This window comes from Odontomachus brunneus, unplaced genomic scaffold (assembly GCF_010583005.1).
Source record: "Odontomachus brunneus isolate Ranch 3 - 2012 unplaced genomic scaffold, Obru_v1 Obru_scaffold_054, whole genome shotgun sequence".
NCBI classification, from domain to species: Eukaryota; Metazoa; Arthropoda; class Insecta; order Hymenoptera; family Formicidae; genus Odontomachus; species Odontomachus brunneus.
The window spans coordinates 130,109-150,841 of record NW_022639504.1 but is presented as its reverse complement, the minus strand read 5'-3'; the positions used below and the strand labels follow the sequence as shown (position 1 = coordinate 150,841).

Genomic DNA, 20,733 nt, shown 5'->3' with positions numbered 1-20,733 from the left:
ATGCTAACCTCAAACATAAAACAAGGCGTCTCATATTTTTCTGAAATTGTCGCAAACGCTTATCCAAATTCCCCCGCTGTTTAATTTATCCCGCTGTACCCTAATAATAATCTTATTCAATTAAATAAACACAGCTTTCTTGGCATTCAAAACACATCAGCTGCCACTCCACTTATTACTGCTGGGACAAATGTGCTTTCCCAAAAATCAAAAACATTGCGATTCGTGGCTTTTCGAGAAAGGTAAGCATTTCTCTGTGTTCGCACGACTGGACGCAAATTCTATTTTTGAATTCGAATCCCGAGCAGCCAACGCCGTAAAGCCGCTTTACAGCCGTCAGCCGGGACTGACTGGATATTTAAATATTTATCAAAGATAACGACAAAATCGGATCACACGCTTGTTTCCCGGATGACTGTTGGTCAACTTGGAGACAGAGAGTCGGACGGGGAAAATAGCTGCGATGGCATCGTCATTATTGCGCACGGCGGGAATCGGCGCGAGTTGATTTTAGCGCGAATGTGTGCGATCTGTTTTTACAGGTGACTAAATAAGCTAGCACTGCGAACACGAGGCGTCCCGCGACGAAGTGGCGGCTCTTATTAAGGAGCACGCAAACAAAGGCGGACTGAGTGGGACCGTCATATTTCTCCCGGGCTTATTTATCGCACGCGCGGACAGAGAAATCAAAGGGTTGGAAAATTGCGGGACGCTCGAGTAAACATCGAGACATTCGATAATAAGGGAACATCAGTGTCGATTGCGCTTCACGTAGCGGTGAATGCCGAGCATCGGGACGAACTTAAAAACTCGTTTAACTTTCGATCGCCTCTTTATCTCACGGATGAGAATCGATCTACCCGAACGGCAGAGACCAGGCGCTTCATTCCCTTGCAATCCGAAAAGTTATCGCGAATTAATCGCTATCGTTCGAGTTGCGATCGTATTTGTTTATCTAACGTCAGCATCACGAAAACAAGCCATTGTTCAGATCCGCTTCGCTTCAACGGCATTGTCGGAAAATTTCTTTACGGACGAAAGGGATGTGTATTGGTTAATTGTAAAGGAGAGTCTGTGTACAAAGTTTCATAACGAGATAACGAAGATGTTTCTAACGAGATACCGGCTCGTCCTTTCAGCCTTTATTATCATAGAAGTTCCATGTTATTCGTTAAATAATCTCTCGGCATAATCTCTTTAGATTGGTTTCGGAGAAGAGGAGGTATCGGGGCGCGTGCGGGGTATCAAAGGAGAATTTCATCCGTACGATCGTTCGAGCGGGAACAAAATTTCATCGAGATATCGGCACGAGCGGATCGCTACGTCGGCCTGCATTTTAATACGAGTCGCATTTGAACGGTTAATACCAAATAGGAGGAAGACGTCGCGAGCGAGGGTCGACTCGGTGCAAGCGATCGTTGGAGCGTGGCGCAAAAGTGACAACTTCCGCCCCGTTGCGCGCCACGGGAATATTCGCTTTCCCGCTCTTTCCCCGTGTATATTACGAGCGGTATAAAATTTGAATCAACTCGATTCGCGAAGATAGACGTCTTTCTCCCCTTCACCTTATATCGGGTAATTTTATCAAATGCGACGTTTTCCAATTTCTCTCTCTCTCTCTCTTTTTCTTTCTCTCTACTCCTTTCCCTTTCTCTCTCTAACTAGAAATACGATTCAGGAATTCAAAGATGCCTTTTACATTCAGTCTCTTGAACGAGACTCAATGTCGCAACAAATTCTTCGCAATTCGAGATACTTAAAACATATCTATTGTTGTCTTGAAAACTGACTCTTCCTACGAATGGCATATTTGATTATACTTCGTGATTTGATTTACTTTCTAGACATTCAGCATTCCATAGCAGCCTGCATTAATGTACTATTGTTCTGCATATACGTTAAGAAGCACATCAATTTTTCTGTATGTTATACACCCTCCGGAACACCTTTAAATTCTGTATTAATTCTGTTACTCGATTATATTCAATACTTCACACAGCGCTTGAGAGGATCTGTCCCACAGCGCGTAATAAATGAAGCTTTTCTCTCTCTCCTCCTCCTCCCTCCTTTCCTTACGAATTCATATTTATAACGTTTGATTCAAGCCGATTTCTCTACGTTGCGATGCAACCGACAGAATTCGTCAGGGCAGAACATTCTCACGGGATTTTCCAGATTTTCACGGCACGGTTAACCGAGATAATCAATGTGTGATTGATGCAACCGTGCTCTCGGAATAATTTCGGGCGCGGTTTCACCCGACGATTAATCATCAAATAGTTGCGACTTCCTTTCCTTCTTCGTTTCTTTCGAATTCACGCGCCCACGAAGGAGGATTTCTTTTTCCTCGAAAAATTCGTTCGTCGAAGAATTCGTTCCTCAAAATTGACGCGGGCTTCCCGAGATGTTCCGCGCGTTGATGGATCGCGTCTATATGTAATCTGAAAATAAAATAATCAAAATACGCCCTCGCGCGCTTTATGATGCTGCATAGTTGACACTGCCTGAACGTTTTCGAAATCGATCAATCGCGCATAGGACCGGGGGAAGGAGCGGGTGGGGGAGGTAGATGTATCTTGTTGAGTATCCATCGATCATCGATATGATTAATATTAAGGTCGCGCCGGTATTCTGTTCGGCTCCATTTGTTACGTCGTGAAAGCCGCGATGATATTTATGGCACGTGTTTTCGCGTCAAGCGATTTATTAAATCGTCGATTTATTAAAAGTGATTTGTCGTCACGTCGACGGAGGGACGTCGCGTCTCCTTCTCGGGGCGCGCGTTACGCGCCCCGACGATGAGTTACGCGCGCGCACGCCCGCACGAAAAGTACCGTTTACTTATCTCCGTCTGAAAAAAGTTGTCGCGAAGTTGGATCTTTTTCGCATTACCGAGCTTCCGCTCCCCGCGTCTCCCTAATTGAATAAGCGAGCGACGTCAGCGCAAATAAATTTCGCGGTGTCCGAGAGACAGCGGCATAATGCAAACAATCTTGCTGATGGCGCAGCGTCTCCCTCTCCCTCCCCCTTCGCCCCACCACCCGACATATTTATTCATTATATAAGTAATCTGCAGGTACAGTAATCTAAGGTACACACCGATAAAGCGCACTCCCCGTCGAATGATACGAATGAATATTTATCTTTCATAAATACCGCTCATAATTTGATTAAAGAGTCCTTTTTAATATTCGCAAGTTTTTGTACATAACCTAGCCCAGTACGTAACATATAAACGTTTACTTTGCAATAGATTGTTGAGACCATCTTTCTTTTCGCATATCGTGGCGCATTGTAGAAAAATTATCTCCACTTGGATTTCCGTCGATTACACTTTCAAGTGAGATTTCTTTTAAAAGGAAAAATACGACGAAATCGTAGACGGTCATCTGCGGTTAGCCGTTAAATGGTCGGTTATTGGAAAATAAGGATTAGTCTTTTCAGCAGGGGAATTTCGTGGAACTGCACGGCAAAACCTCTCAGTCCCGACGAATTTTACTTTGACGAGTTGGAAAAATGATGAACAACCAGCGCTTAGCATCAGAAGCGCTTGGAGTAACACATCAGTGAGTGTGGCGTTAATGAAAAACCGTGATACGAAATAGCGTATAATAATAAACGGAAATAAGTAGCGGGTAATGAGCGAGATTAAAGCAGATGGCCCGATGGGGAGTGCAACGAGGGAAATTAACGAGCTCGCGCGGCTTTCATAGCGTGCGATGTACATATTAAAATAATATACGAAGATTCCGTGCAAAAGTAACGCTTCTAAAGCGCGTGCCGATATTTCATTTGGCGGTGGTGGTGGTGGCGACGGCGGCGGCGGACGCAATCGGCTGTGCGAGAATCACTCGGACGGCAACGCTGAAAAATCGCTAATGAAATATTACTTGGTAATAACCGGAAGATATCGAACAGCGCTTTCGAGAGCGCCGCGGTATTTCATAATTTCCACCTCGCCTGGCACACGAGAGCGCGAGGAGAAGCGCGAGAAAAGAGCGAGCGAGCGAGCGCGAATGCACGCGCCGCCAGGTGTGCGATCAACCCGGCGAAATCCATTCCGTTTAATGGATCGGCCCGGATTTAATCAGGTTGAAGGCACACGGATTGAAGATCGACCATGCCGGAATTACTAATGCCGCCCGCGGTGGCATTCATGGGACGGTTTAACGTACGTCCCGCAATGTTTTAATTCCCCAATCTTTCGTACGCGCCATTCACAATTTTTTCTCTTGTTCTACGCGTCGCAGCTGCGTATGAAAAATGAAAAAAAAAAAAAATAAAAAGTAGGAATTCCCTCTCTCTCTCGTTCGATCGATCGAAATATAGACGTCAACGAACATTTTCGTTGTTTTCGCGCTCGAACGTGCGCGACTAACACAGTGCTGAAAGTCGACTGTACGAATACCACGTAATCGTCCTTAAATCCGCGACGGATATTCGAGTCCCTGCACTGAAACTTTGACTGTCCCGCACCAATTTCCATTGATTGTACAAAAGCTTAACTGGCGATTGAATTGCTAAAGATACAGCAAAGGGATGTAATTTGAGATTTATATTAGCTGTCGGCGCGAAAGATTTGTCGTGTTTATCAGAAAGAAAATAAAATTACCCAATGTCGAAGAATTAGTAATTTTTACAATTGCTATAAAATTTTTTTTTATAAGAAGAAATCAAGAGAATAACAGATCGACACTTTAGCAGTAATTGACTATTCCTTCATTTCGTATGTGCTTATATCTCGCGAACTAAAAAGTGTGCTATTAAAAATTTCTATATTTCTAACAAAGTTTACTATGTTCTTTATAGCAAGATAAACCTTACTGATAATCTATTTTTCATGCTAATCACTATTAGAAACCTAATAAAATTGAAAAATTGAATTCATGTGAAACAAAAGGAAAACTATAATATTTCCTCCGTGTATTAAACGTATAACCTTTTCAAGTTATTTTATTATTGTTAATTATAATTAATAGTGATAATATACAATTATTATTACCATTATTATTAATTAAATTACCCGACGTTGCCCACGTTATCGCAAAGTGTCAAGGGAATAAACTCAGGGAGTGGAGCGTCCAAGTTTGACGCGGAGTAGTCTATATTTTCTGCAGAGTCCTAGAGAGTAACTATGCAAAATTTGTCGGTCAGAGGGTTTAGGAATTTACAGGGAACAGACAGACAGACGGACATTCTAAATGTCGACCGTTCTCAACGCGCCAAATAAAAGAACGGTTCGTGACGTTTCTTTTTCTGAAGCAACCCTAAGACTTGTACTCGGGACGGGACTCGGCACGATGTCTCCCCGAAATCTGCTCGATTTTAGCCGTGAGGGATTTTAATAAGCGGCGCGTAAACTCGTGGGAACGAAGAAGCGGCGGGCAAGTTCTCGAGCGCGAGCAGTGGATCGAAGTCGCGCGGAATCGCGGAATCCAATTTAAATAATACTAGCCTTCCGGCAAACTTCGACTTCGGCGTTTTCCCCCGGGGAGAACGAGCGAGTGAGCAAGTGAGCGACTCACCGATCATCCAGCCTTCCCCGTTCGTCGCCCTCTTCTTCCACCCTAACTATCCGTCCCAAAGGAGCTTAAAAAATGATCCGCCAAAAGAAATTACGAACGCGCCGCGGCTCCTCCGTCGAATCCTCTCTTCTCTACCTCCTCCCTGCCGCCGCTCTTTCTCTTGATCTCTTCCCCTCTCCTCTTCGATTCCGTTCGGCTGGATTAAATTCTCCGTCGAATTCCGCAGCCGTCTGTTCGTCGGGAAACGGAGATTCGCTCGAGAGCGCTCGCGCGGCCCGAGCTGTCGATATTCCGCGGCACTCCTAACGTCGACCGAGTTGGAAAACGCCCTGTGATGAGAGCTCGGCCGCATAAACGTCACGTAATTATTCGAGCTCGTAAAAAGGAGGCAGTCTTCCCCGCCTCGCGACCGGACCGCGGAGAGTGAAAATGACGACCGTCGTCCGTGCGCGGAAAGTCGCCGACGCGAGCATTCATCGGCAGCTCGGAAATTGAATCCGCGAGGACGAGCGGCGCGAGACGAAACGCGATTACTCGCTCATCACGCCACCACGTCGTGCCTCGAGAGCACTTCGAAAGTGACTCGAAAGTAACTCGGAAGTTCGCCAAGTCGTGCCCGCGGCGCCGAGTATAAGCAGCAAAGAACGATTCTTCCCGTGCAGCTTGTGTCCCGAATTCGCCTCCAATACATACTAATGAAAAGAAAAATGTGAAGTAGAGAAAAAATGTAAACTTCCATTTTACTTCCTATATCTTTTTCTCTGTCATGAGACAATTACTGTCAACCGCGACGTTTTCCTTTATAATTAGCGTAAATTCTCGATGTTTCTTTTTCCTCGCCAACGATAATTCATTTTGCATTCACGCGAGTTTTGTCGCGTTCAATTGTGTCATTTGAGCGATCTACTTCATCCGTATTATTGTAATAAACCTGGATCTATAAAACACTCTGTAAGCTAAGTTGATTTAAATTAATTAGTATTACTCAATCGTTAAGGAACACTTTATCTGACACATCCTCGAGGCATCGCTGTTAGATGTAAATCTGTAATAGGGGAGACCAGAGCTAGTTGGCAAAAACGGTTATTTCTAATATTGTCTAACAAAATTAAGCAAGCAAGATTTCTAAAAATGTCAAAGATGGTTTTGAAATCCCTGTTTGCTTGATCCTTAAAAAACAATAAATATAATCGATTTTGTCAACTTATTCCTGTGGCCAAACAGCCCCTGTATCTTCTGTAATATTCAATCGAGATACCGATAATTCGCATGTTTCACTGTCATTTTCGAAATTTTCCGTGCGAAGAAAAATGCAATTAGAACGTCGTTGTCGAGTCTCCGACAATACGACGGTGTCGACAATAATTATTTATTCGCAATACGCCGCGATCAATCAGACGTGTGGTTTTGCTAAGTGCACGTGGCGTGATGAATCGCCCGTCCCGCCCATTTAAGTGATCCATCTGTGTACCTTATTATGCGAGAACACCGGATCGTGTGTCCCGGCGACATCCGCAGCGGGGATGCGCTCTCTACTCGTCAAAAAAACGTGTCTCGCGTCGACACGTTGTCCCAACGCGCCGGCCCTTCATTATCACACTTCGCGAAATCCCCCATTCCCTCCGTCAAATTATACGCGACATGTCTGTCCGAATATTCGATTGACACGAGGGACTCGTTCTTTTTTTTTCTCTTATAAAATCAGACACTACAAACCGTAGTTTGCGAGGCTGCAATGAGAAAACACGCTTTTCCGACGAGTGGATGCCGGACTGGTGGAAAGTTATTGATTTAAAAAGAAAATTGCGAGACCTCGTTAGATGTCTAATAAAATTCCGCGTCGATGTTTGTCGTTCGTTTTATTCGCAAAAATTACCGATACCACCGTAGCCGAATGATTCTGTTTTTACTTTAATAATTCCGCTTTTGACAGGCGCGACGCAATCTCTTGCGTCAACCGGAACAGTCTCGCAGATTCTGGATAACATTCGTTGCTCGCTAATTATGAGATTATACGAGATCTTTGTACCGTCGCGCAGCTACGAGATTCTGAAAACGCGACAGTTTTACGTTTAATTACTTTCTTTTGAATCTAAAGGCACCGTGTATTCCGGTGCTCTTAGCTTTTCCGAGAGCTTTCCTCGGGCGAATTAAAAAGTTTCGTGAGTTTCCCGAAGACATAGAGAAAAGCTGAAGAGTAACTAATTATAACTGAAAATAAATTTTTTCCTCTTTAATAAATGTTTGCGCGAGCCGATATTCGTGAAATTATGCGCGCGATCGATAAAATCGGTAAAATCATGCTCGGCGCGTAAGATCGATTTCATTCCCGTGTCGGATAGTTAAAAAGCACATTCCATCCGCGAGTCCCTTTAACTTTTGAACTCTCGCTTTTGCTGGCACAAAGGCACTCATGTATCGAGTCGGGCCTGTCGCTTGACAACTTCATTTCGCCCTAAGTGGTTTCGCTGTGTCGTCATCCCCAGAATTACGGCTATTAATCAAGGGTTGTTCAAGCGTTACAGCGAGTGTGTGTGTTGAAAGCACCCTATCGTAACTTTTATTTATGCAATAGACGCAACCCATCGACGCGATCCACGTCGGATAATCGACTTGTGCGAACGCTTTAGGTACTATATTACTCGCGCTCGTGTTGTCCTGTGCAATTTAATCGGCAACGATTGTAATATATTGCGACTGAAAATATGCGGAATGGAGAACTTCTCAAATTGATTAGCACAAAATTTTGTGCCTGTTATCAAAAGTAAAAAAAATTTAATATTTTGGAGTGTATAAATAACAGTTTGGATGACACACGAGTTAGAATGCTCGTATTCTATCTCTCCAAGTCAATCAAACCAACTAAAAAAAAATGGGAATTATAATTACATGTCACACATATCTGATAAAATGGAAAAAGCAAGTGAAATGAGGAAATGCATCTTTGTAGATGTGGATAACGGGATGAGACGTATTAAAAGAGGCACAAAGTTACTACGAATGGCATTCGGGAGGGTGTTAGGCATTCCGAAATTTACAAGTTTCCCGCAAAAACTGGTCGTAATGTTTATACGCGATGGGAATATCGAATTTTCACGTCATTGAGTCATCGCTATCTCAAAAGTCTAGAGAAATATGGGTCCGATCGAAGGGTTCCGCTATCACCACCCTGGCGCCACATAATGTCATCAACTCCCATTCGTAGCGTGTAACTTACAAGGGTCGATATCACGTAGACGAGACAAAAACGGACGTACAGGAGAAGCACGGAAGATAAAGAGTGTGTGAGAGAGAGAGAGAAAGAGAGCGGGTGAAAGCAAGAGAACGGGGGAAGAGCGGCGTCGAGCGAGTAGTATCATCAAATTTGCATAGCAGCCGACTTGAGAATCGCTGCTGGGCGGTTGTACTGAATGCTAACGACAGGCTCGCTCGCTCGCTCCCTCGCTCGCGCGATTCTTTCGCTCGCGAGACTCCATTCCCGCGCGAGCGAACGTGCGGATCCTTCTCCGCGAGTGGAGTGCAAAACCAGCGCACGATGGTGCACGTATTTCCGAGACGCGTTTACGCATCTGGTCACGAACGGGCCCGTTCTCGATTTCCTGTCTCGCAAGCTCCGGCGCGCGAGCGTATGTCCGGCGCGGCCGCGAGAGCTTTTTGCCGACGACGACTTTCATCGATATGGACGATACGACGTAACCGCGGCTCGATGCGTTTTGCCGCCGCGTTTTCGCCTAGTCGAGGCGAAAGCACGTGATTCCAAATGTACGCTCCGCGGTCGCCTCTCTCTCTCTCTCTCTCTTTCTCTTTCGAGTAAACACAGTTCTTCTGGGAGCTCTGGGTAATAGTGTTTTAGGGCCAACTCCGGTTAAATTCTAACCAGAAGTGCCAATATCCAGATTGAATATAAATTGTTCATTGAGATTCAGTGACACTGTTTATGGCACGTCGCATTTAAGTTGGCTACTCTGCTACTTTTAATTCTCGGTTAGCTTAATCGGAGTTGGTAAAACCGGCTCTTAGGAGATAGAATCTAACCATTCTAGAAGTCTTTTTTCATTGATTCAACTCGCAAATCCCTCAAGATAGTGGAACCAATCGCAGTGGTTCATTATATTGTGTTATTATTATATCATGGGGTTACAAAGCAGCTCACTTATGGATTTTACTCTTTTGAAAAAAGATATAATTCTCAACACTTCAGTTTTATGTTTAATAAGTTGCTATTGGTCAATATATACTGGCGCGCGCGCGCGTTTATAACAGTAACAACTTCAAACACCAAAGTTTATTATAATCAAGATACAAAATTATGAAAAAATGAATTAGGACACGTTTCACTTGATACTCGTAACGCATTTCGCTGGCATCCCTGTCACTCAAATACGCCACTGTGTCTTCTAGGCACACTACTCGGCAGAAGCGCACTGCGTCGCTAAAATTTTCTCCCACACTCTTTCTCCCGCTCTCGTCTCCACTGTGGAAAATTTATTAGCTCCGAAATGGCTCTAGGAAATTAGAGGTGGATATCGATGTTCAGCAGCGGAATGAAACAGATTTCGATATTAGTGCCATTAGGCGGATATCGACAGACTCAAATGTAAGCGGTACGAAAAGTGTGCGTGCGCGAACTGCGATTTTAAGCTTTGCTTTAAAATGTTCTTTCATCAAGAGAACTTGATGGATTTTTCTATGAAGATATGCGGATCTTCAAGCAAGTAACGTTCCTATTAACTCACTTGCTTGTTATTTATATCTACCCTCTATATGTTGTATACTTTTTCAGCTGCACTGCTGGAACTGGTGCAATAAGCTAGAGTGAGAAAAAATACATTTGTCTCACTTAAACTTATTGCACGAGTTCAGCAGTGCAGCTGAAAGAAACAGACCAAATGTTTGACGTGCCTGTTCTATATCTATTCCTGCGTTACTTATTCTCCGTGCTTGCTTGTCAATCGCAAAAACACATTTGTCACGGTAGCATGCGGCTATATTTAACACAAAAAGAGACAGATCGAAGCGCGCAAGTTGGCTTCTGTAGTGAACAATCGCGGCGAAATGGAACGCGTTATCTCCTGTCCAATGGTTGCCCAATAATGAGAGACACGGTTGCTGACGAACACGCAACAAAATAACTCCTTCGCTCACGTGAATGACGTTACGTCCTGGAGCACGTAGTAATTTTGTCAGTCTCGCTGGCGGCAACGTTTCGGGAAAGCCAAATATTCGATCGACATCGTGACGGAAATCCCGCAACGGAGGAAAGAACATTTCCGAGCTACTTCCGCGATTTCCTTCCGACAACTCGGTGATCTTATTATCGCGCACGACGTTAGTTCGCCGGTTAGTTACGTGACGATGAGTGCCGGGGAGAGCGGCCGATATAGATTTTAAATGCATCCGTCGTTTCGATTATCGGAAGCGCCGGGAAACGCAACGACGTAATGGAATTTCTCCGAGTCGAGAACGAATTGTTGAAAAGGACTTGGTCGCAATAAGTCGAATCTCGTTATGTCGAGATTAAGCGCCCTGGATGGCGATCGTGCAGATTATTATAATTTTGCGATTGCCGGTCTGTCGATATCGATACTGCGCGACGTTTAGCAAAACAGAAAAAAAAATGAACGGCTTATGAATAAATGATCGAGCAACCGGATGCGGTGTTTGCGGCTTCTACGTGAAAGGCAACGGTGGGTTTTACCTGCCCCGAGTTACGGACGTTTTAAGAACCGTCATACCTTGTCAATATTTATATAAAAAACCATTATTCTATTCTTTTTACTTTTTCTCTCTTGTTGTCCCACCAACAACGATCGGATAGATTACGGTTCATGTTGTCGCGCTACACGTTGTTACTCTAACTGAAAAAACATCACGTTTTACCTAGAAAAAGTTTTCATGTTAGTTTGTACGATATATGGAAAATAAGTTGGTTAAAGGTAGCCGACAAAAATAGCAGCTCAATACTTGAAACAGTCAGACTGCGGTGTGTTAATTATTTTGCAAAGGTTATTTCTCTCAATACTTCGATATGACATTCGCGAAGCTGTACGAGAAACGTCAGACAACAAATAATCGCACTTAATTATTGCTCAGGTATCAAATAATTATTGCGTTAACGAGCGACTATATTTTCACCTTTCTGATGCGTGAGCATTTTCCTGATCATAGATGAATGAAACAGACTACGCATAGGCACTGCTATAGAAAAGATGAATCAAGCCTAAGGCTCGTATTAATAATCGCTACTTAAAACTTGTCCTACGTAAAATATTCAAATTTGAATTTAGAGTCAAATGAGTCAAATGAGTTTTTTATTTGAATTATATAATATATGTGACATTACATATGAAATTGCGATTCAGTTAAGAGAAACTCAGATCTAACTCGGATCTAACTCTAAATTAAAATCTGAGTGTCTTAAGTGTCTGAAGCAAGTTTCAAGTAACGACTTAATATGGACCTTAGTCTCTGATGTGGATGCATGCTAAGACGTTTTCGAGTTATTTCTCGCCGTTGGAAAAGAATCCAAATGACGATCGAGGTCCAACGAGATTGTGCACGCGTATTTGGATGCGTGTTGCAGCCCCAGCTTTGACGATCAGCGACGATTCGGGGCGTATAGTATCCAAGGAGAGACACCTCAAGGCAGGCAGCGTCCTCAGGCTCAGGTGTGAGGCGAGAGACGTGCTCGAGTCGCTGAACGAGTCTGTCGTTTGGACTAGAGGAGACGAGACGCTCACCGAGGACGTCAGGTGAGTGCTCGGGAAATCATTGTTTCATATTGCGGCCGCCTGTTCCCGATTCGAACGCAACATGTGCGATCGCCTCGATAAGTCGTCCCGCCTTTTTCCCTGATACCTACCCACCGCGGTGGCGCATTCACCCCTTTGTATCTCGAGCTACTCCGATCCATACTCCGAGGGCGCGCGCGCTTACAAGAGAAGAAAGTCTGGAAGTGTTCCTCGGCACAATTTTAAATGGCCAAGTATAAAAGATTCTGGTTCAAAGTGCTTCCTCGCCCATTCAGATTCAAATTGCAGTCACATCTCTGACTTTTAATTCTATAGATTTGTTTACGAACGTATAAATATGAAAAACAAGATGATAAAAAATGATTATGAATAAGATAGTAAAAAATAAGATGATAAAGATGATAAGATGATAGTAAAAACAAGATGATAAAAAATGATTATGAATAAGATAGTAAAAAACAAGATAATTAAAATATGTCGAGGCTCAATATAAAATTGAGTAAAAAACTTGGTAAATACAATTCTCGAGATCCTCTTGAGGTAAACAGGAAAATTATTAATTATTAATTTCAGTATCAGCATAATTATTAATTTCAGTTTCATACAGGTAATCGTCCATGTATTTATTTATTATTGTTTATAGCTTACGATGCAAAAACAGAGGATTATTTCCATGATATGACTGTTTCAATTATAAGAGATGGAAGTTGCAAAATGACAAAATAATTCCGCGCAATCCCTGATAACCTTTTGTTTTTCTACTGTAAATCGACAAACACACGTGCAAATGGTTAGCTCGACGTTATCGAAGCGAAAAATCTGTATGTTTACTCCGGAAACATTGATTTCCGCGGAGCCACGTCGAATAAGATTTTTTTGTTCGGTTTCATGAATACTACGAGCTAGTAAATTTTCAAACAGCCTTAACATCCCGCACGTGCAAGCACACTTCTCTCGAGATAACTTCGGCGCGCTCCCTCGCGCTCGAGATTCAGTTTCAATGGATCCCATACAAGAGAGACAAGAAAAAAAATTAATTTCACTACGAGCATTCATCCGTTGTAATCGATGGAACAGCTATGAGATTCCGAGCGGTCACGGGAACGGAAAGAAATGTCGCTCGGGTAACTTTCCCGGAACGATTTCGCCGCAGTTCCGGCGTAAAGCGGCTTTTTAATTAAATTATCGGATCGCGACAAAGCCGGAATACGTAAGAGCCTCGAAGGTTTGCTCGAAATCTACATTGCCGAAAGAAGCGAAGTCTCGTCGTCGTCCTCCTCCTATTCCTCTCCCTCACCTTCCTCTCCTCCTCCTGTTCCTGTTCCTCCTCCTCATCGTTCCTCCGACGCGCTCATTTTGAACGACGGTAACACGCGGGAAATATCTAAAAATCCTGCACAGGTATTATTCTCGTACGTGAGCGGGTAAAAGATTTTCCCGTACATGTTCGTTCATGCTCGCCGCTCTTAATGCGGCGATACAGATATTCTACACGGTATCCACATCCTACATTCGCGTCTCTAGTACGAATACAATCTTCTTTCACGTGCACGTTCACTATTTTCGATAAATACCGCGGGAACTTTATTTGCGCCCGAAATAATAAGCTCCATAAGTCTCCCGTTGCACTTTTTTTGGGAACTTGACGCAATATAAAAGCGATAAAATGGAATGTGCGCTCCAAATATAGGTGAATATTCAGCCTCGAGGCAAGCACGATCATACCCCATTTTAGAATCCTACAATTTCTCGCCCGTGTAAGAGCGAACGGTCTTACGTGCTTCGTAAACACTCCATATCGATAGCTTCTCAATATCAAATTTTTCAAGGAAGTTACAGATGAGAACGTATGAAGTCTGAAGGAAAGTTGTAATAACACAATGTGAATCTGCAAAGGAAATCCCTAAAAGATCTAATCTTTTTTTTTTCGAAATTATTTTCCAAGGAAATTATTATATTTGTTAACTTTTGCATGCTTCTACGAACAAACAATCCTAAACTTTCATTTCCCTTGTTATGAAACGTTTGGCGATTTTGCGCGATATAGATTCTAGCATTCTCGACTTAAGCCGTGACTGAAAAACTTTGAGCTTGAAAATTCTCTCTCTATATCGAAGTGAACATCTTCACGAGTAAAACGTTCAATATCGACAACATCCAAAAATGAACGGCAACTCCAACTCGTTATCGGTTATCTGTTCGTGGCGCGTACGAAATTCAAACAGTACACGCCGCAATGAAGCTCGACGCCCGGTTCCTAAACGAGCTTCTTAATTAAATCGACGGACAAGGCGTGGTCGAAATCCACATGCGAGAGACTAGGGAGCTTTCCTAACAACCCTTCGCGAATACTCGACGGAGTCATCCCTTCTTCGCTCTCTCCTAATCACTCAACGATAACGTAGTATCAACACAGGGTGTTTCAGATTTTTCAGTTTTCTTTTCACCTATAGTTTCTTGAAACTAGTTTTTCCTCAATGGAAATATGCACTGAGAATAAAATACTAAAAGTAAAATTTATTTTTGTGAAATAAAATTTATTTCTGCGATATGAAGTTCGTTTCTGTATGTGAATAATTTTTATATTCCACAAATAAATCTTCAAGTATTTTTTCTCAATGTAGAGGCAGCAATCTAAGATTTTAATCACTAAGAAACTATTCAAGATTTACAGAAACAGAGATTAAAACTGTATTCCTCGCTTAACGTGAAGTTACTTTTGCCGAAGAAAAACTCTCAAGTCTATATAGGAAGGAGAACGATGGAAGAAGCTAATGGAATTTTAACTCGTTTCCGAGACGAATTTAACGTTTGATGTATAATTAATAAAGTTTATCTAAAAGATAGCGTCCAGAATTTTTCGCGAAATGAAAGAAGAATTATCAAGATTGAGTTGCCTCAAGTTTCTCGAAATATACGACGATCGAATTTCCGTTATGGAAAAATCGTTCGTCCACGAGGACGCGCCGGCACACCCCGTATATGAGGGGTAGTCCCGTCCGTGTGTTAAGCGCGGCATGTGAACCGGACAGAAACTCACGGACACGATCTCGTTTTCAGCGAGAACAGGACGACGGAGATCTCAGCGGGCAAGGAGGTCCTCGTGATTGTCAGTACCCTCATCGTCGAGAGAGCCAGCCCGAGGCACGCCGGGAACTACAGCTGCATGGTGGCCGGCAAAGCCAAGACCACCGTCGCGGTCCACGTCCTCAACGGTGAGTACGTCCTTGCCGCACGTGTGCCGTCCTGTTACAGCTTTTCCCTTCCCCGTGGTCCTCAGATCCGGCGACGTCGATTCGGTGATTCCGTTCGCCGGCACGTCGCTCGTTACTTATCAAAGCGGAACGAAGTTCTACAGTACTCGTGGCGGGAGGGACTGGTGAATTCCAAGGGAATCGGTGCTACCACGCGCGTGCTACGGATTAACAATTTGAAACTTGGCTCATCGCGACCAAACGCCGTCGCCTTTCCCATCTCGAGCAGAATTCCCCTTACTCTGACATTCGCTTTTAGCGATTTCCGCTCCGCGGAATCGAAGCGTCGCCGTACGCAAGGCGTTTCTCTCATTTCTCACGGAGAATTCTCTTTCTCCCTCTCTCTCTCTCTCTCTCTCTCTCTCTCTCTCTCTCTCTCTCTCTCTCTGTCTGTCTTCCTCTCTTAATGCGACGAGTTGAGCCTTCCACAGCGTGCGCCTGCACACGTGTGCGAGCGATTCCTCTTCCGGTATTCCCCGACGATTACACGCGTCTCCACGCGCCATTTCGCACGCCCGCGCGCGAGAATGCACTCTTGCCTCCGTGTGTGACGAAGGGGAGCGAGATTCCTACGACACGCCTGGTAGCTACTTATCAAACTCGAATAGAGCCGTCGCGTGAGTACGAAAACGCGATATGAATCGCGAGGATTTTCGCGCGGCGATCGCTCATGGTTGAGCTCCGCGGAAGGGTGTGCTCCACGTTCGTCGCCGTTCGCGAATACGCATCAACCGCGAAGCGTGAGGGGACACGAGCACGCTTCACACCACCGTCCTCTTTCTCTGTCCGCATGCTTGTATACCTATGTAACCCTTTCCTACCTTCTCCCCACTCTTCTCCTCTCTTTCTCTACCTCCCCCGGCATCGTAGAATGTTAATGTCGCTATAGCTCTTCATTATATCGTGCGATGCACCCTCCGCCGCATTTTCGAAAATTTGCGAGGACGCTTAATTTATTCCGGCGATCGCGTTCGCGCATGATAGGGAAATATTGTGCGTTTTATCACACGTCGCGCCGAGAGACCGCCGTTTCCAACAGTTCTCCACTACCCGGCGACGAACCCGGCGAAATGGATGCCCCAAGTATTCTGTCGCGCTTTTCGCGAAAACGGCGGCGGCGAGATTTCGGATTTATCAACCGGCCGGTAGGGTAATTCACTGAGAGCTTCCGCCCTCTTCGCCTCCTCCAAATTGCGTTTATTCGCAATCCGAATAATGAAATGGGTCGGAATCGAAAATAACTTGACGCCAGACTTTCAGTGGTCTTGCCATGCAGTCAATATTTTGCTCGATTCACCGCGTTTCCGGCCACTCACCATTCAGTACTATTAAAAATAAGACGTCTTTGAAAGAAAAAGAGAAAATGGGAGGGAGAGGCGCACAGACGACGGGAGAAAAATCTTGTTTCTCCAGCGAATACTCGGCGAAAATCTCAAAGGACACGCCAATCGTGTACGAATTCGTGGCGATATGTCACGAAACAGGCTGTTAATCGCAAATCTCTCGCGGCTCCGCGAGTGTAATGCGTCTGAAGTGCAAGGACGATGAAGAAATCTGCTATACAGCGCGCTCGCACCTTTTCCGACGAGCATTGGTAAGACGGAAAACTCCCCTTCATCCCCTAATGCGCTTAGCAGATGTACCAAAAACTCGGGGAAACCTGGAAACGAAGGAAACATACGGAGAGAGAGAGAGAGAGGGGGGGGGGAGAAGAGAAAAAGAGAACGCCCCTGTTTTCCTGTAACGTTATCTATTCGATTCGGGCGCAATTCGCGCTTGAAATTGCAGTAGCCGTACCGATCGCGCTCGATTTCACCTGTTTCACGAAGTGTCTCTAGTCGCGCTTGCAATGACGATACGCGGAAAAGATACTTTAATTAAAATTTGTTAAGCCTGTAACTAAAAAAGTGTTTTTTTTTCAAGTCACGTCCCTTGCACGGTTATACGTGTTGTGAAGTGGTGCACACGAGAATGAAACAGAGCCCGATTTTGATTAAGCTTCTGCCTGAATATGATGCAATATTGCTCAAAAACTCTCAATGTTCTCAAATGAAAGTCAATGAAATCTGTATGTATATATATAAAAAGATAAAGAAACTTGCGATATTTTTTTATAAAACGAGTCTATAAAGCTTTTAGGCAAAACAAAGGTAAATTACGAGCGATAGAGCTCTTGTTGTTTACGTGTGTAATAAAACCGTGCATTTGTCACAAAATGTTATCTTAGGGATGGCTGAACCCTCATCGAATTTCTATTTCGAAATAAAGGAGTGATAATCTCCAAGGCTTTCAGCAGAGATAGTATCCGGTAATAACGTCTCAGAAATATGTCTTATATAAAGGAAGAATGTCTCCCTTTTTTTCTCTTTCTCTCCTCTTCTTTTTTTTCTATTCGTTGTATGGTAGGGAATAGGGATAGAAGGGCGTTTGAAGCTTTCAGTCGCGATCGCCGGGAGGAATAGCAGCGAAAGAAACAAACAGTGAACCTCGCAGCATCGATTAAACGTAACACGCGCGAGAAATATTTACTATAATAATATTTATATAAAAGCATCATAATATTTGTATAATAATATTTGTATAAAAGGGCAGAGAGATATTTTCTGCGAAAAATAAAGCAATTACAACGCATGATTTCTCCAGAATTTCCGATGGGGAATGAAAAAGTGAGAGTTATAGCTCCTGGCTGACACGAGAGCCAGAAATATCACCAGAAATTTTTAAAATATAGAACACATGAAGAGAGGTTCCGCGGCTCACGCTTCTCGTGATACAAGAAACCAGCATGGCGTCGAGGAAAGCGCCGGCAGAAGCCGAGTAGAGAATAAACAACCTGCGGTCTTGAACCGCGCGCAATACAAACATATTTGCGATGAGATACTGCCTTATACACAAAGGAGACAAAAAAGGAAGATCTCTCACAGTGTATTTATGAAAACTGTACATTTCGCGCAAAAGGTTTCATACTCATAATTGCCGAGAAGACCAAAAGGACACGACGCGTGCGCGATGCAATCATACACACACTTACGACGCTGCACCCGTCACACGAAGTCAACACGAAGCGATTCGTCTTTTAATAACCGGCAGTAGGAAAATCAAAGGGCATCGAACGTTGAAGCGCGAGTAAAGCGAGGAAATGAAGCGGCGAAACGAAATGTCGAAGAAATTGCATCGCGAACGGAGGGAATCGCCGGTCTGCACGAGGCGGCTCGCGTCTCGGCTCTGAAAACTCGACGGTCCCAAAGTCATTACACGAGATAAGGTTTACATTCGCCCGTAGCAAACAGGGAGGACGGTTTTGTACCTGACGACAGAGCAGGATTGGCGCACCTCTCAGCAACGAGGATAGCGAAACTCGACAGAGAGACGGAGTAAGAAGGGAAGAGGGTAGGTTCGTTTTTGATGCAGCTGACGGCAGTGCAAATCTTTGATACATCGATACAATACGTCGCACAATGCGCATTGTGCTCCTTCCTCGATGGTCCATAACGAAACTCACGTTCGCCAAGACGGCAGCGGAAAAAGGAAGAGGGTTTTCCTTCCTTCCTCCCTCCCTCTCTCCCACCGTCAGAAGGGCGATGTTTTCTCACCGGGTATCCGTGTTCCCGGAGATGAACAGACGGCGATAGGGGAATGGGAGAGGTAGATAAGGAGGGACAGGTGAGGGGGGGGGCGAAGCGGAGCGGCCGCATCTTCTTCCTCCCTCGCTCTCACGAGCAGGACATAATGCGCGCTTTCAACGCGCTCGCCTTCATTGCGAAGCCACTTCTCCTCAAAAGTAAACTCGGCACAAGGAAATCTTAATCTTTCGCGCGCCTGTCATAATCTCACGAACGCACCTTTGATCTTCTCCCCTGGTCGTGTCATCGCCTCATTCCTCGCGAGTGCGCCGCTCATTGCCGCTCGCAATAGCGCGACTTCAATCTCGCGGATTATGCTTCGTCGGGATTAATCTCCAGAAACGATTTTAATCAGCGACACTTTACGAAGGGAGCATTTCGAGGAGAGTTTCCCCCCGCCCTCTCGGCGATCCATTATTATTATATCTTTACGAAATTGCAAAATTTCTACATCTTTTAGCGCGTGTAACGTCAAGAGCGAGAACGTTAAGCTGACAAAATGCAAACCTCGAGTCGCTCTTTGACGAAATTGACAAGCGCAAATATGCTCTAATATCCGAATTAATAGTCGCTATTTGAAATTTATCTCAAGCGAGAGACTCATTGCTATCCGTCACGATTCTCAGGAATCTCGTATAAGTTGCAATCGTCTTGAATGAAGCAGCTACGATCATAAAGTGTCTTGAGAAATTCTTTTATGTACAGAATTGAGAAAAAAATTTGATTCACTTTTTACAACTTAATGAATTGTTTAAGAATGTGTATCTGATCGCGCGAGCTACGATCATAAAATGTTCTGAGAAATCTGGTATTTGATCGAACAGATGGAGATCTGACTCCAGTTGAACAATATAGAAAGTTGACCACGAACAGTGGCGAATAAACACGAGGGGTCAGCTGGATTGTCTCCCTCTTTACATTCCGAGATTCTGATTTTCCGGGACAATGCATGTCCACAGTCGTCGACGTCGTGGATTTTTTTTTTTCAAGGGGAAAGTCCAACGGCCGTCACGAAAATAACGGAACCACAATGGCGTAAGATTAAACAACGTCGTTGGCTGCGCATGGACGCGATCTTTATTCAACGTCGCGTCGTCGTCGTCGTCGTGCGCCGTTAGCAGCCCGCGTAGACGACGACGACGACAACGACGACCACCACCACGACTAGGATGCACGTTTCATGGAAATGGAAATGCCAGCAGCCTAATGTGACGGCGGCATGGAAATGGAGCGAACCGTGGGGACCGAGGGCTTGACGGAGACGACTGTGGCTCGCACACGGACGAGGGCAGTGAATGCACCTCGTCGACGGGGAAAGGAACCCGCGTTATCGCGCGACCACTTTTTTCGTCCATTTACGAGCTTTATTCCGAGCCGGTACACAGTGGTGGCGAACGGGACCGCGTCTGCTAAAGCGCGTCTAATGCTTCCTGACCCGAGGCTCACACGCGCGGATAAGAACGACGTTAACCTCGCGGACGAGTATAATAAGGCACTCGCGCAAGACGGACGACTTTACGGCGCACCGAGAGAGAGAGAGAGAGAGAGAGAGAGAGAGAGAGAGAGAGAGAGACAGAGA

The 20,733-nt window shown here is 44.6% G+C and overlaps 1 protein-coding gene and 1 long non-coding RNA gene across 6 annotated transcripts in view; one reads left to right on the top strand and one right to left on the bottom strand.

Annotated features, from left to right (window-relative positions):
• Nucleotides 1-20,733, bottom strand: part of LOC116845621 — a 137,571-nt gene that overhangs the window by 40,332 nt on the left and 76,506 nt on the right. The window lies entirely within an intron of this gene.
• LOC116845614 overlaps nt 1-20,733 on the top strand; it is a 213,400-nt gene that overhangs the window by 160,228 nt on the left and 32,439 nt on the right. For both annotated transcript variants that reach the window (XM_032818523.1, XM_032818524.1), the window contains exons 6-7: nt 12,109-12,277; nt 15,338-15,492. In XM_032818523.1, the coding sequence (XP_032674414.1) occupies nt 12,109-12,277; nt 15,338-15,492 (324 nt within the window). The remainder of the gene's footprint in view (nt 1-12,108; nt 12,278-15,337; nt 15,493-20,733) is intronic.